Source organism: Zootoca vivipara, chromosome 16 (genome assembly GCF_965207765.1).
Source record: "Zootoca vivipara chromosome 16, rZooViv2.hap1.1, whole genome shotgun sequence".
NCBI classification, from domain to species: domain Eukaryota; kingdom Metazoa; phylum Chordata; class Lepidosauria; order Squamata; family Lacertidae; genus Zootoca; species Zootoca vivipara.
This window is the reverse complement of record NC_142599.1, coordinates 7,900,890-7,917,094: the sequence shown is the minus strand read 5'-3', so window position 1 is coordinate 7,917,094 and position 16,205 is coordinate 7,900,890. Positions and strand designations below refer to the sequence as shown.

General features: G+C 45.8%; 1 protein-coding gene across 4 annotated transcripts in view; it reads right to left on the bottom strand.

Moving 5' to 3' along the window:
* Positions 1-16,205, bottom strand: part of ADGRD1 (adhesion G protein-coupled receptor D1) — a 255,643-nt gene that overhangs the window by 226,677 nt on the left and 12,761 nt on the right. The window contains exons 3-7 of one of the 4 annotated variants that reach the window (XM_035097840.3): positions 15,348-15,431; positions 10,809-10,904; positions 8,841-8,963; positions 3,971-4,147; positions 2,655-2,909 (exon numbers count right to left, since the gene is read on the bottom strand). In XM_035097840.3, the coding sequence (XP_034953731.3) occupies positions 2,655-2,909; positions 3,971-4,147; positions 8,841-8,963; positions 10,809-10,904; positions 15,348-15,431 (735 nt within the window). Of the gene's footprint in view, positions 1-2,654; positions 2,910-3,970; positions 4,148-8,840; positions 8,964-10,808; positions 10,905-15,332; positions 15,432-16,205 lie in introns of all 4 variants that reach the window. The other 3 variants (XM_088659079.1, XM_035097838.3, XM_088659080.1) reach the window with 3 other exon arrangements.

Below are 16,205 nucleotides of genomic sequence, written 5' to 3'. Positions count from 1 at the left end.
TTCTACGCATGTCCAGACATGTGTAGAAGCGACTTCCGCTGCTGCGCCGCTGCTGATCCCACATTTTTCAGCAGGAGACTTGGCATATATGGGTGGTATACAATTCAGAAACACAAAAATATATACCATGGAAACAAACAAAAACAATACCTCCCCCCCCCTTTTTAAGGCCATCAATTGTTTAATTAACCAAAGGCCTGGTAGAAGAGGAATGTTTTTGCTTGGCACCTAAGGGTGTGTAACAACAGCACCAGGCAAGCCTCCCAGGGGCATCTGGCTTTTGTGCAGAAAGTTTTGGGTTCAATCCTTGGTATCTCCAGAAAGGGTTGGGAATATCCCAATGTCTGGAGTCCTGGAGATCAGCTGTGAGTGAGTGTAAACAATGCTGAGAGAGATGGCCCATGCGTCTGACTAGGGCAGCTTCCTATGGGTAGTGGGGAGGGAGTCTTCAGGCATTTGCCCCTCTGGTGTGGTCCTGATCCACTTCCCCAACCTGAAACCTGCTGCTCACATTGCAAGAAAAGCTTCCATGACAACGTATCGTGTGGTTGGGGGTCTCACCTAATTTGGCCTTCCACAACCAATGCACTTCATTCCTCAGAGCAGGCTTCTTCAAACTCGGCCCTCCAGATGTTTCTGGCCTACAACTCCCATGATCCCTAGCTAGCAGGACCAGTGGTCAGGGGTGATGGGAATTGTAATATCAAAACATCTGGAGGGCCGAGTTTGAGGAAGCCTGCTCAGGAGGGAGCACTGTCAACTCCCGACACCAACCCCTCCCCGCATTCCACTGGTGCAAATTCTCTTCTGCACTCCCTTATTTTTAAAAAAGAAGAAGCATTGGGTCCCGTTCTCTCCCCCCCCCCCCCCGCCGGTTCTTTATTTCTGAACAACACACTGTGTAAGGTACAACCGTGGGTGAACTTGGAGTGTGGAATTAAAAGGAGTGGGGATTGTGAGAGGAGAAAACGGGGGGGGGGGGTGTAATAAAAGCATCGAGTGGTATTTGAGGGAGTTATGTAAGCAATGATACATGTAGGTAATCCAGTTCTTTTTGTTGAATCAACTAGTATTAAAAGTCATCTGTAAATACCTGCGCAGGCAAACCAACTGTTCTAGGAAGCATTTTCCTGGCACAGTCTTTTAAACATAATCTCCTAAGGGATGAGACCATAGCTCAGAACCACAGTGACGCTTTGCATGCAGATGGTCCCAGGTTCAATACCGGGCGGCATCTCCATTTAAAAGCAGCCTGCGGCAGATAATGGGAATGAACTTCTTTCCTGAGACACCCTGGAGAGACACTGCCAGTTAAGGTAGACAATACGGGGCTGGATGGATAAATACCCTGACCCAGTGTCAGCTGGTGCCCACTGGGGCTGGTGGGATGGAATGCAGGAAGCCCAAACAGCAAGCGGAACCAGAGCCAAGGACAATGAGTCCAAATGTTGCCCCCCCCTCCTCCCTCCTACATTCTAAGCAAGCAACCCTGAAGCTAAGCAGGAGGAAACTGACAAGCAATTCCACCTCTGGGGACCAGTTGCGTACCTTCCAACACAATGCAGCAGCCTAGATCTGGAACACCATCTTCTGGGTCTGCACTCCCATGTGAGTCAAGTGCCCCACACAAGATCATGGCTCCCCCAAAAGTGTTTTTTTCTGGTCACAGGATCCCAAAACCTGTGTTTTGGATGCTGTGCCCGAAATCACACGAGATTGTGGCAGCCTTTTTGGACACTGTCCACTCACAGGAAAAGAAAACACAGGATGATCCCTTTTTTCCAGGACAATTGACAAGTATGTCAGTTGTAAGCAAGCAAACAGGCAGGTGTGGGCTAGCTGAGAGACTAGAGTTGATGGGAGAGCTCCTTATCCACTCTAATGAACCAGCCTCCACTTGCCTGACCTGATGTGTGTTATCTGTCCCATGAATAAAAATCATAAAAATACCATGTAAGTACTGTATGATCAATACGGGTGCCTTCTCTTTTCCACTTTGGAGGTGGCAATCACCTCTTGTCAATCTTAAAGTTTGGTGCTTTATCGGCAATGAAACGATCTATGGCAGCCCACCCCAACTTGGTGCCTTCCAGAAATTATTGTAATATGACTCCCATCATCCCTGAGGGTCAATCACGCTGGCTGAACTGGTTGGTTGGTTTGATTGATTGATTGATTGATTGATTGATATCTGGTGAGAGTTTGAGTCCAAAATTTCCAGAGGGTACCATGCTGTGGATGGCTGATTTGCATTCAACATGCACTCATTATCATTTTGCAACATGCAACATTCTCACTTTGTCTAGAGTTTGCAAAGCCCTAGTTAATGGGGAAGAGACTTCCCCTGCAAGGTCATAGAGAACATTGGTACATCTAGGGTTGCCAGACTCAATAGAGGACAGGACTTCTGTGCCTTTAATTGCCCTGCTCTCTTTTGAGTCTGGAAACCTTAAAGAGAAACCAGCAGACCCTTTGTTTAATTTCCAAGCAAAGGGTCTGCTGGTTTCTCTTAAGGTTTACAGACTCAAAAGAGAGCAGGGCAATTAAAGGCACAGAAGTCCTGTCCTCTATTGAGTCTGGCAACCCTAGGTACATCTCTTCTGGATTGCATGCAATCCTTTCTAGAAAGAAAAAAAAGCACCATTTTCACTTACCTACAGCAGCAGTAAAATACTGCTCAATCTCATTGGCCGTGAGCACTCTTTCCCATATGATAAATTCATCAAAAGCCCCATTGACGTAACGCTTAGCCTGGTCACCCTCTGACCCTGTCAACATGTTTGAATTGGAGTCATCGTAGCTGTAGAAAAGTGTCCCCTTTGGATCAGTGGTATTTAAGGTTCCATTGACGTAGACTTTCAAGCCATCTTCAGATTTCCAGGTAAACAGAACATGAGTCCATTGGGGACCTGAATGAAAAGCACAGAAAGCTAGTGCAGACACCTTAACTCTATAAACCCATTTTTGATGGATCAGCCCAAAATCCCTACAGCAATCTGTTTCCCACAGTGCCGAACCAGATGGCTATGCGAAGCCCATAAGTAAGGTATGAGGACAAAAGCCCTCGCCCCCTGTTGTTCCCCAGTGACTGGTATTCTGAGACATGTAGATATCTGGTCTTCAGGGTAGTAGATTGCCCTCATGACTAGTAGCCATTGATAGCATTACCCTCCATGAATGGGACTACTCAAATTCATTTCCCTCTACTAATGCTATTGTGTAGGTTGTCTGCAAATCGTAACTGCTATGCATTTAATGGGGGGAGGGGAATACATTTTCTCAATATAGTACCATGTTTGTCTATCCCCACCCCCTTTAAAGCCATCCAAACTAGAGGCTACCACAATAGGTATCAATGAGTAATTAAATGACGCAATTCATTATGTGAAGAAGCAGTCTATTTTGTCTTTCCTAGATAATTCACCAGGAGGAATTAATGGAATTACATTAGTCAATTCCAATGGGTCTGCTCTGAGTCAAACTAACGTTGGATGCAACCCTAAGTTTCTAGCCTGTATGACACTGCCTGGTGAATTCTCAGAAGCTGAGTAAGATTTCTAGTGCTCAGGAGAGTGAGGTTTCAGTACGCCACTGCTCCACCTCACGATTAGTGGAACTAGAATTGTGCAGATAAGCATTCAACTTGGCATCCTTTATGCAATTCTGGCAGGCTACAGAACCCAGCTTTTCTCAATGCAGAATTGTGGCAAACTTAAGCGCAGGCATCCCCAATAATAGCTGCATAATGGAAGGGAGAAGTTCAAGAGATGTAGCTTTTCTCCATCACAGTGCAATGGGGAGGAAAGGATCTATACTTTCAATACTCTCTTCTTTGCTAGGCAGCTGTAAAGGCAGAATACTTCGCCTTTTAAGACCCTTTGAATGTGACCTTTTAATGTAAAGATACATTAGCTATGGTTTATCACTAAATTTCAATGAATCCATACAGAGCTGAAAAATCCAAATTTACCTGGCGGAATGAAATCGGCTTCCCACTTCTTTGAAGTCTGGTGGTTAAAGAGCTCTATAGACCCTTTGCTTTCACTGAAGTAGACTTTAAATCCACTGGAAAGTACCTGGTCGCCATATGCAGGAGGTGGCTTTGTCTGCTGCTCCTGAGTCTTCCAGAAAAAAGAGAAGGTTACACCTAAAAAAAAATGGCAAAAAGAACATGAATGGTCTGTGAGAAGATAGACGTGGAACTGAAGTTCATCAGAACAGAGGCGGGTGCGGCCCTCCTTGAGCAGGGCACGCCTCAGTTGTGCTTCCACTCGGAGCCCTGCACCGCCTGTTCCCCTGTTGCCTTTCCCCAAAGGAAAACTCAGCTTGGGGATGAAGCAGGGCCATCCCTGTCGTTGGGTAGAGTGAGGCAGCCACCTAAGGCAGCAGATGCTGGGGAGGGTGGGGGGGCAGAGAGCAGCAGCATAGAGCTGCATATGTCACATCAGGATGGCCCAATCGATCCATTTTGGTTTCTCCCAGTTTCTCATTTTTCCAGCCTTAAATTCAGATTTTCACATTTCCAAACAACAATAATAATAATAGTAATAATAATAATAATAATAATAATAATAATAATAATAATAATAAAGGTTGTCATGAAAATGAGCCCCAGTCAGCACAGCCAGAGGTCAGGGATGATGAGATCTCTAGTCCAATGCATTTGGGAAATACCACATTGGATCAAGATGAGTTCTGGGGTCATCATCAATTTATTAATCACCTTATATAGAATCAATTCAATTGATTGCTTTTGAATTGATGCTTTTGAATTATGGTGCTGAAGGAGACTCTTGAGAGTCCCATGGACTGCAAGAAGATCAAACCTATCCATTCTGAAGGAAATCAGCCCCGAGTGCTCACTGGAAGGACAGATCCTGAAGCTGAGGCTCCAATACTTTGGCCACCTCATGAGAAGAGAAGACTCCCTGGAAAAGACCCTGATGTTGGGAAAGATGGAGGGCACAAGGAGAAGGGGACGACAGAGGATGAGATGGCTGGACAGTGTTCTTGAAGCTACAAACATGAGTTTGACCAAACTGCGGGAGGCAGTGCAAGACAGGAGTGCCTGGTGTGCTATGGTCCATGGGGTCATGAAGAGTCAGACACGACTAAATGACTAAACAACAACAATATAGAATAGTCTCAAGGCAATGTATCATTTTGAAAAGCAATAAATGAATAAAGCACACAAAGAACAGCAGATACATTTAAAACTAAACTAGGAAAAACGAAACATAGATACTCATGGCAAAGGCCCATTCAAAGCTGGGGAAGCTTCTCAGAACACAAATGCCTTCAATTCTTTCCAGAAAGAGCAAATAGTGGACAAAGACTCTATTCCACAGAAATATATAATTGGAAGGGGACCATAAGGTTAATCTAGTCCAACCCCTTGCAATGCAGGAATCTTTTGCCCAATGTGGGGCTCAAACCCACGACCCTGAGATTCAGAGTCTCAGGCTTTACCGACTGAGCTAGGGACAGCCACGTTAAAAGCCCTGCTCTGCGTTGCTGTGGCTTTTGCGCTCTTTGGAACTTGCAGGAGAAACTTTGCCACAGACCACAGCAATCTGCTGGGTGCATGAGGGACAAGGCAATCTCTCAAGGGTTCCCTCTGCAACCCTTTCTTGGACCAAGGGACGAGGGCTGCATCCACCAGGCAAACGTCCGCTTGCTGATATTCCCTGCATTCTGCTCCAGTCCTTTCTGCAAGGGGGAAATGTGTGGTTTTGCTAGCATTGTTGATTATTATTTTAGGCCTGCTGAGTTTGGTATTTCTGTTGGTGGAGGGAAGCATGCCGTCAGGCTCAGAATGGAAGGTTGCCAAGCTGAGCTACAGTTGTGGTCCTCCCCGTTCTCCAGGAATTTCAGCTCTAAGTTTGACTGACTAAGCTCTCCCTTGTTCACACCCTACATTGATAGGGCAACAGTCTGAAGAGTTGAGTTTTGTGAAAACGTCTCTTCCCTTTTGCCAAAGCCATCTAAATGTCAGTCACTGTCAGTAGGAGGGGTGGGGACAAGGAGGGACGGGTGAATCAGTCCATTTCGTAGGAATTGGTGGATCTGTCCATTTCAGTTCTTTCGGTTTTTCATTTCCCCAATGTTTAAATTCATTCCTCTGCATTTCTGCCACAGTTTTCTTTTTTCTTTTTTAAAATCCTCCTAAAAATTCTTCGTCATTTTAGTGTGACTTTCTCCTAATAAGCACATTTTTGTATGCAGTTACAGGTAGGTAGCCGATTTTTGTATGCAGTTTTTATTACTGTACGCATTCATGTTAGCAATTTCTCCTGATACAGTGCATTTTTGTAGGTTTTCTCCCACTAATATATTCCTTTTTATGCACACTTTCCCCTGAAATACCCATTTTTGTAAACACTGTTTGATTCGAGAACTGCATTGCAAAATTCAGGTAAATGCAATATGCACATTTTGAATAACAACTGTATGCATACATGTTTCAGAATGCTCAGATAAGCTAGATATGCCTATAAATGCAAGATGAATAAAATCCCCCTCCCCCAATCCCTAGAGGAGGGGGAGCTTTTGTGCACTCCACCTGTCTGAGGTTGGCAATAATAATAATAGGGTTGCCAGACTCACTAGAGGACAGGACCTCTGTGCCTTTAATTGCTTGGAAATTAAACAAAGGGTCTGCTGGTTTCTCTTTAAGGTTTCCAGACTCAAAAGACAGCAGGGCAATTAAAGGCACAGAAGTCCTGTCCACTATTGAGTCTGGCAACCCATAATTATAATTATAATCATAATCATAATTATTATTTATTTATTTATTTATTTATTTATTTATTTATTTGTCCACCCACTGACTGGGTTGGCAATGGTGTCAGGCTGCATGATATTCAGTCAAGCCAGCCGTGATGGGTTGTAGCTACCTTAGTTTGATGGTGATGAGCCAGGTGAGGTCACCTGTTCAACTCTTGTGGAGCAGGAGGCATTGAATGGATGCAGGAGAAACGGCATGGGGGCTCCTTTGAGGGACATTTGGGGTGTTGCATCAAGACCCCAGCCCAGTTCAGGGTTGCCCTGTTTGCCACAAACATACCAAAGTTTCAGGTATGACTCACAATTCAGCTGTAGGCTTGAACTTCCTACCACTTCTGAAATGTTCTTCCACCATAGTTTCTCCCTGACATTTATATAGGTGTGTTTCCCCATCTCCTTTTTCATACCATTGTTACTCGTCACACAATGCAGTGTTTGAATACCTTAACGATCTTGTGAGCCCTGGAAAAGCCAGTGATGGAATGATAAACATTTATCCAGAGCCTTATATTATCCTCGTCATTAGAGAATGAACGTTGCAGACAGAGAGGTTTTTATTTCCCAAATGGTGTGCTTGTGTGTGTAGGAGAATATTAGGGTTGCCAGACTCAATAGAGGACAGGACTTCTGTGCCTTTAATTGCCCTGCTCTCTTTTGAGCCTGGAAACCTTAAAGAGAAACCAACAGACCCTTTGCATGGAAATTAAACAAAGGGTCTGCTGGTTTCTCTTTAAGGTTTCCACACTCAAAAGAGAGCAGGGCAATTAAAGGCACAGAAGTCCTGTCCTCTATTGAGTCTGGCAACCCTGGAGAATATTCGTTATACTGTACACACAACAAAATGTGCCTATAACAGCAAACAAATCCCTCTGGCCTGTCAAGATTAGATGCAAAAGCATCATTTCAGGAAAAAGGGTGGGAAGGATGGGTTGCACAGGCTGAATCCATTGGTCTGCTGCCTCCTTTGCCCTGGTTGGAACCAACAGCTCTTTGGTTCCTCGCCTTCTGGAACACTGCAAGATTGGGGTTCTAGATCATGTGGGAAGCCACTGTGAGCCCCACATCACCCAGTCACATTTCATGATATGGTGGGCATCAAGGATGGTGGCACAAGAGGTGGATCTCAGCACTCTCACCCCCACTTGCATGTGGGGTTTACACATGAGCAGAACGCATGAACAGGACTTAGGTCGTTTCAGAACAACTAGAAGGGACAGTGTGTGTGCGCGCACGTGTGTGTGTGTGCGTGCGTGTGTGCGTGCATGCATGCATGCAAAGCACACTAACAGAGAGGCTGTGACTCTGCCCACCGCCAGCATGCTGCCAACCAATTATGTTGGTTGTCTGCCTCTATCATAGCTTAATCCACCTCAAGAGGTTGCTATGAGGTTAAAATGGAGACACCTGTATGCTAGACTCCAAAAGAAATCATGGGACACCAATTGATTCTTTTCTTTCTTTTTTCTTTAAAGTGTTAATGACATTCTTGAAGTGAATTTTTTGGGGATTGTTCTCCCGGATTGATTGCTGACCAGAATAAACTTACCATAGATCCTTAGAGAGATTCAAGCCAAATATTGATCCTAACCAGCAATACTTATAACTTGAGAGATCTAATGCAGTCCTAAGGGGGTGTGCTCAGCTGTGATAGTGCTCTGAGATATGAGTCAAGAGAAGGATATTAAAATACAGGAAAGATGTCTCTAAAACACAGTCCTTCATGACAAACTCCTTGGGGAATTTGCTTGGGGAATTTCTGGTAGCAGTCATCTTCTTTCTCTTTCTCTTTCTTTTTCCTCTTTTTAGAAGCCCATACTTAAATTCCAGCAAGAAAACTGCACCAGTAATTTTGATAAATTTGTATTTGCGTTTCCCAGGCAAATAATCTGGATTTTCTTTTTCTTTTTTAAATTAAAATGGGAAGTTGCAGGAAAATACACATAATTAAACCTCAAAAGGAGGGTGTTGCAGGACCCTCCTCCCTTTCTCTGGGAAAAGTGTGATGCAATAAAGGAATAGAATGGAGACAATGAAGACTGTGGCTTTGTACTAACCTTCAGGTTCACAGAATTCCGGGTTAACAATGCAAGAGTTCTGAGAGCTTCCAAAAAGGAGGAAGGTCATTCCTTTAACAGCTGGGACGCAGATACCTTTGTTCACTATTCCCTCTACAATATCTACCAAAGGGGGGAGAAATTGTTTAAATGATACATTTATCTATTTTTAATAGCCTTGTCCATTCAAACAGCCTAGGGATACAACTCAGGCAATTTTAAATAGCTTTCATCCTATTCCTCACCCCTCATCCCCATCTCTACGGGGCCTCAGACCCAATGACCCCTGCAATCCATCTCACCCCTTTGCATCCTCTCAATGCTATTCCAGACCCTCCCCCGAGTACTCCATACATTGCAGAAGACTTAGCGCACTGCTCTAAATGTATAGTGCACCTAGGGGTCTATCACTTTAAACACTCGTGTCATTCCTCAGAGAATCATGGGAAACATGGTTTGTTAAGGGCGCTGAGAGAGACCCTCTTTTGCCCTCCCAGAGCTAAAATAACCAGGGGTCCCTGCAAGGAGGCTCTAGTTATTAAACTACCCTGGGAACTGTAGAACTGGTTAGGGATATAAGAGGGCCTCCTAACAACTCTCAAAACAAAAGACGGTTTCCAGGATCCTTTGGAGGAAGCCATGACTGTTTCAAGTGGTGCGGTACTGTTTTAAAGGCATGGTGCAGATGGGGTCTTAAGAAAGTGGGTAGCCAGTCTCTCACTTTGTTCTGAGATGCGGAGGAAGGTGGAAGCCTCCTGTCTCCTGAGTTCTAATAGCAGCCTGCTGGGTGGGGTGGAGCTATGGTTCTGCCTTCCCCACACTAGGAGCATACCCAGATGGAAGGGTATTGGTGAAGGAGAGCTCTCCCACTGAACCAATCCAGTGCTTCTAACCATTGCACTCAGGCACCCCCAGACTCATTTCTGGGGGACTCACAAGGTATGGCTGGGGGCTCTGCTGTCTCTCAGCTTCTGCCCCCTGCAACTGGCATGGCCAATAAGGGCCCTTAAACATTACATTGCAATTCATGAGCCATAGTTATCTGTGAAGCGCAATGTAAAACCATGGCTTGAAGGAGGTTTTCATTTACCGTGGTTAAGTGCTACATGTGCACTAAGCTAACCATGGTTAATGCAAGTTACAGGTAGGTAGCCTTGATGGTCTGCCATAGTCGAAACAAAATTTAAAAAATTCCTTCCAGTAGCACCTTAGAGATTATCTAAGTTTGTCATTGGTATGAGCCAGGCATCTCCAAACTTTGGCCCTCCAGATGTTTTGGACTACAATTCCCATCTTCCCTGACCACTTGTCCTGCTAGCTAGGGATCATGGGAGTTGTAGGCCAAAACATCTGGAGGGCCACAGTTTGGGGGTGCCTGGTATGAGCTTCCGTGTGCATTCACACTTCTTTGGTCTCTCTGCTTTCTCTTCTTTTTGAGGTGACAAGGAGATGGTATACAGTAGATGCAAGTTGAAGTATACAGTAGATCAGGCATGTCAAACCTGCGGCCCTCCAGATGTTTTGGACTACAATTCCCATCTTCCCCAACCACTGGTCCTGCTAGCTAGGGATCATGGGAGTTGTAGGCCAAAACATCTGGAGGGCCGCAGGTTTGACATGCCTGCAGTAGATGGTTTCCAAGGCAGCAGAATGCAGCTTAGCAAACCATGGTTTCACAGTAGTTTTGATATTGTAACCAGAGTTAAGGCCACAACCCTTGGTTAGACCTAATCATCATCCTGTTTTGTCTCCCCTGGACCTACTAGAGTATCATTTACTGAACTTGCATACCACAAAGAGACTCCTTTATACTCTGTTTTGAGAGGGAGAATTTCCATCTAAAACCATACAGATTTAAAATAATTTTTAAACAAAAACGGTGCCTGCTTTAAAACCACGTCTAGCTCACAGCATTATTCAGAATGGCCCGAGAGTGACAAATGCGGAAGAATCATACTGAATCCTCACCTACAGTTGCAGAGAAGTTAGAGTAGGCAGAATCATTGGTATATACAAAAGTAGAATTATGGGAAGGAAGCACAGTGAAGTTGTGGAATCTTAAAGCTGGGTGGAACGACAAAAGACAAAAAAAAAGAGAGAGAAACGCAACACAATGAATAAATGCAAGATGAATATGAATCAGCCAGTCTGTATCTCTCAATGTGGGGGGTGAACAGTAAAGTACTGAAAGCTCCTCCCAGGGGATTGTACCAGATTGGGGACAGTGACATAGCTGCCAAGTCTCCCGTACTCCCCGGGGAAACCCCCGTTTTCCTAGTTGTTCTCAGCTGAAAAAACGGATTTTTTTGTTTTTTTCCGGTTTATTCTGGCGCGGCGGCCATTTTGGAACTGGGCGGAGCATGCTCAGAAGTGACCTTTGATGCAGCTCTGCCCAGTTCCAAAATGGCTGCAGTGCGACTTCTGGCGCGGCGGCCATTTTGGAACTGGGCGGAGCATGCTCAGAAGTGACCTTTGATGCAGCTCTGCCCAGTTCCAAAATGGCTGCAGTGCGACTTCTGGCGCGGCGGCCATTTTGGAACTGGGCAAAGAAGCATCAAAAGTCGCTTCTGAGCATGCTCCGCCCAGTTCCAAAATGGCGGCAGCGCTACTTCCGGTCTGCTACTTCCGGTCCAGTCCCTTATTTCTCCCACAGGAACTTGGTAGGTATGGACAGTGAGCACATTCAGCAGCAGATGGCTTGGTGGGGCAGAACTGCTTACCAGGAGAGAGAAGGGGAGGTGGCATGGAGGGTGTCGCGGTGCTAATGTACTGGCAGGCACACTGGATTGGTTCCATTGATGCATTTGCCCTGCACCACCTGCCCTGTTGCCTCGCCCTTCTGGTAAGGAATGGCAACTCACCTGCCAGGAAGTCAGATAAGCACTTCCAGCCCAGCCCAGCCCATCTGCTGCTGAACACATTCTAACCCCCCCCCCCCCCAGAGTGTGGCTTTGCCCTACCTAAGACCTTCTTTTTCTGGGGGTGGGCGGGTGGGGAGAGGGACACAGAACAAGTCTTATGTTTTGTCACAGGGCAGCCTCTAATTAAAGAAAGAGGTGCTTGGGTTTTTTGGAATTGGGGGGGGGATCTGATTAAGAAATGAAAAGGCATGATGGCCAGTTCCTCACCCACCCACCATAGCCTCTCCAGGTCTGCCATGCTAAGCTGACTCCCTCATCACTTATCATGCAAGCTCATCTTTTGGGGAGGGGTAGGGGCAGTATCTCAGGTCGTTTCCACACTGTACATTTAAAGTACTCTTATGCCACTTTAACAGTCAAGGCTTTCCCCCAAAGAATCCTAGGACCAGTCGTTTGCTAAGGGTGCTGAACTCACAAACCTACCATTCCAACAAGCAGCGTTCTTTCACAGCCTGCATCTGTATTGGAATTGTTTTTAAGATGTCATACCACTTGTATATTTGTTGCCCCGGGGCTCCTTTAGGAGGAAGAGCGGGGTATGGTATGAATTAAATTAACAAATAAATTCCAAGCACCCTCGACAAGCCGCAGTTTCCACATGGATTCCCCACGGCTGTTAAAGTGGTATAAGCATGATTTATATGTATGGTTGGGATCTGACCTAAATGATAAAACGCCTTCCAGGTCCAACCCCTGCCACATAGTGGTGCAGCAATAAAACGGCTAGCACATTTTCAAAGCTAAGCAGGATCCGGTATGGTTTCAAATTGGATGGGAGACCACGTGTTGAGATTCCTGCATTACAGGGAGTTGGAATAGATGAGAATTGGGGTCCCTTCCAACTCTACAATTCTACGATTCTATGATCTCTAGATAGGCCTCAGAAAGACCCCTGCCTGAAACCCCAATTGTCTGCCAATCGGTGCAGACAACACTGAACAAAGTTCTAAAAACTTTGGTGTTTCCCCCCCAAAGGCAACCAACACCTCATTTGTGTGGATGGGTGGTGCCATTTGGGCTAAATAAGCAATGGCACTCGCAGCTCAAAGATCAGAGAGAGAATGGTACTGGCGCTTGACTCGGGAACTCCCATGTAGATCAGTGGAGGCCGATTCTTATCAAGACTGGTGAGACTGGAGGACCGCAGCAGGTGAAGTCAGATCCAATGACAGCCAGAGCCAGTTAAGTCTGCTTTCACTCCCATCCTCTGTTGAGTTCCACAAAGGCAACACCAAGAGCAAGGCAGAGGAGGCTCACAGCCACCAGAGGCACCCTATGGTCTGGTTGTAAGTAGGAAGACAGGAGGACAAGGGCACAGCGAGGTTGGTGGGGCAGTGCCCCACTGGCACCAATGGACCCAGACTCCACTGATTTCATAGCAAATAGCTATAGCCAATTGAGAGATACAGAACTGGATTTACAGCCACACAAAGATTTCAACAAATGAAATGGATTAACATGAAATGCAAGCTTATGACGCTCTGAGGATTGATGAGCGGGAAACATGGAGTGAAAAAACACAACTGCATGGAACTTATGGCAGATGCGAAGTCTGAGTTGGGTGGGTACAAGTAAATAATACCTGAAAGACTCTCTGGTTTACCGAAGGAAGAAATCCATGTAATCAGAGAGTGATATCAAAGCAGTAATTTTGCTGCTGCGACAGCCAATGAAAGGAGAACTTCTAGGACAGGGCTGGAGAGCCAGGTGGCAGCTGGATGCTATTGGACTACAGCTCCCATCAGCCCCAAACAGTAAGGTCAATGGTCAAGGATGGCGAGAGCTGTAGCCCAGCAACAGTTCCCAGTAAGCCACAGGTTCCCCATCCATGTCCAAGCAGGATCCCTGCTGTTATGACATTACACAACCCAAACAATACATACAGCCCCATCTTATTACTGTCTACTCAGAAGTAAGGCCTGCTGAGTTCAATGGCACTTGCTCCTGTGTGAGGCATGTGTGGGTTTTGCAACCTTAGTCCTGGTTCACATATGCATGCTTCGCAGTGTTAGAAACTCAGATATGTAAGCTAGGCGCCAAATGACTCCTTAAACCAGGGTTACAGTTGCCAAAACGGAATGCCTGGCTGCCATTTGGGGGGGGGGCAGAGAGCTTGATGAAAGTTGTATTTTTCAAGATGACTTTTTGGTTCCTGAAATTTGTTCCGATTGTGCAGGTAAAATATCACAGCTAGAATTCCAAAGAATGTGTTGCTAGTCAGTCAAGATCCAAGGGTCCCCAGGCATGTACCTCCAGATGGTGGAGATGTCAGGTGCCACCCTGACACCTGGGCATCTTCACTTGGTGGCAAAGTGGCTGATAGCCAGGTGCAAAATGCGCCTGGAGCCAAGCGAATTTCGAACGCTGCATGCTCATTGTTCATTGGATCAAAGGGTAACTTGTTGCATGTCTGAATGAGCCATCACAGATGATCAGTTGACATAAAGAAAAGTTTTAGATGGGATGGGAAGTTGTCACAGAATCAATACATTTCATTGGAGAGGGTGGGGGTCCCTATTCATATATTCCCCTGCCACCTTTAAGGTTCAGTCTTAATGGGAGATGAAGTGGTCAAAGGACTTCTGATCTGTACCACTTCATGTGGTGGTGGTGGTGGTGAAAGATGACTGAACACTACACATTGTATGTGTTGGGTGAACGACTCCACACAGAAAACTAGCATGTCTGGAGAGAAGGTTTAGACCAGGACACACTTCTCCCTGACATGCATCTTTTTATGAGCATTCAACACACACTTGCACCCTGAAGTCAAAAGTGGTTCTGTCCAAGCCTCCCTCGTTGCTATTCCTGCTTCTGTGGACCAGCCTAAACGCTGGATAAATCTCATGATGGGGTGACCAAGTCAAGTGCGATTCCCATGCATTTGTGAACCAGCCTAGGGTGCTTACATTCTGAATCCAAACATGGACCATAGGGGGCATCATCAGAAGGCAAACAGCATGCTTTGTGCCTATATTTACATAACACACACAAAAAAAATCCAACCACTGTCCACAAACACAAATGAGTTTCAGTGAAGGATCTAAGTGACAGCATGAACAAAAGCCTTCTTGGGATTGGGGGGTGGAGGAAGACCACTTTCAGACATGGGGCAAACATGCTTTACCCCACAGAGACAACCCCCCCCCAAATACCCCCATACTGTGTTAATAATGCATAGCTTTATCCCATGTGGTTTCCATGTGATGGGGGCACCACTTGGTATTGCACCAAGCACAAGAGTACGGTAATTTTTAAGCACACACAACACAGCTGGTTATCATTGCCCCTGCGAACCCATCATCAATGTTTCAGTTTGGCTCATGAGGTTGCCCCACCCACCAATATTGTCTTTGAAAGCTTAGTTCTATGTGGGTCACCAGCCCGCCTCTTCCCCCATCAAAGATCAATGGAGTCTGTGGTTTGAAATGCCAACAGAAAAGGTCATTTGGGTTCAAAACATTCGACAGACACAAGTGGGTACCCCACAAAGCCAATGTTTCTCAACCTTGCATTCTTACACTCTGAATTTCATAAAGATTTAAGTCACTCTAAAGGGAGTGGGAATCACCGTTCTTCGATCTACCTCCATTCGCGTCTCGCAACTCATGGATTCCTTCCACAGCCTCCAGGGGCCAATAATGCGATGCTTGGGCCAGGACATCAAAACCTGTCAAGAAAACACAATATCAAGAACTGCTTTGAAGATGTCTTCCACAGGGACGCAGGGAGTGTCTAATACAGGCATCCCCAAACTGCGGCCCTCCCGATGTTTTGGCCTACAACTCCCATGATCCCTAGCTAACAGGACCAGTGGTCAAGGATGATGGGAATTGTAGTCCAAAACATCTGGAGGGCCGAAGTTTGGGGGTGCCTGGTCTAATACAAAGTCTGATCACTGAGTTCATCTAGTTCAAGTATTGTCTACACTGACCATCAGCAGCTTCCCAGGATTTAAGGCATTGTGGTAGAGTAGTTAGAATGTCAGACTGAAACCTGGGAAACCGGGGTTCGAATCCGCCACTCCAGCCTTGAAGCTCACTGGTTGACCATTGGCCAGCCCCTGTCTCTCAGCCTAACCTACCTCACAGGGTTGTTGTGGGGGCAAAGTGGGGAGAGGGAGAGCCACATGTGCCACCTTGAGCTCTTTGGAGGAAAGGTGGGAAATAACGGGAATAAATAAATAAACAAACCCTATCTGGAGACACCAAGATTTGAGCCTGGGACCTTCTGCATTCAAAGGAGATGTTCTGCCACTCAGCTACAACTCTTCCCTTGAGCATAATGGGAATAGGACCCACTCCTCTCCAGCAAACAAAGCAACTACATATTGGTTCCCTTATTATTATTTTCCATTTCATTTCATTTATTTGATTTGTGATTCTCTTCCCAAGAGGCACCTCAAAGTGATTTACAGTGTACTAAAAACACATGCAGAGCATTT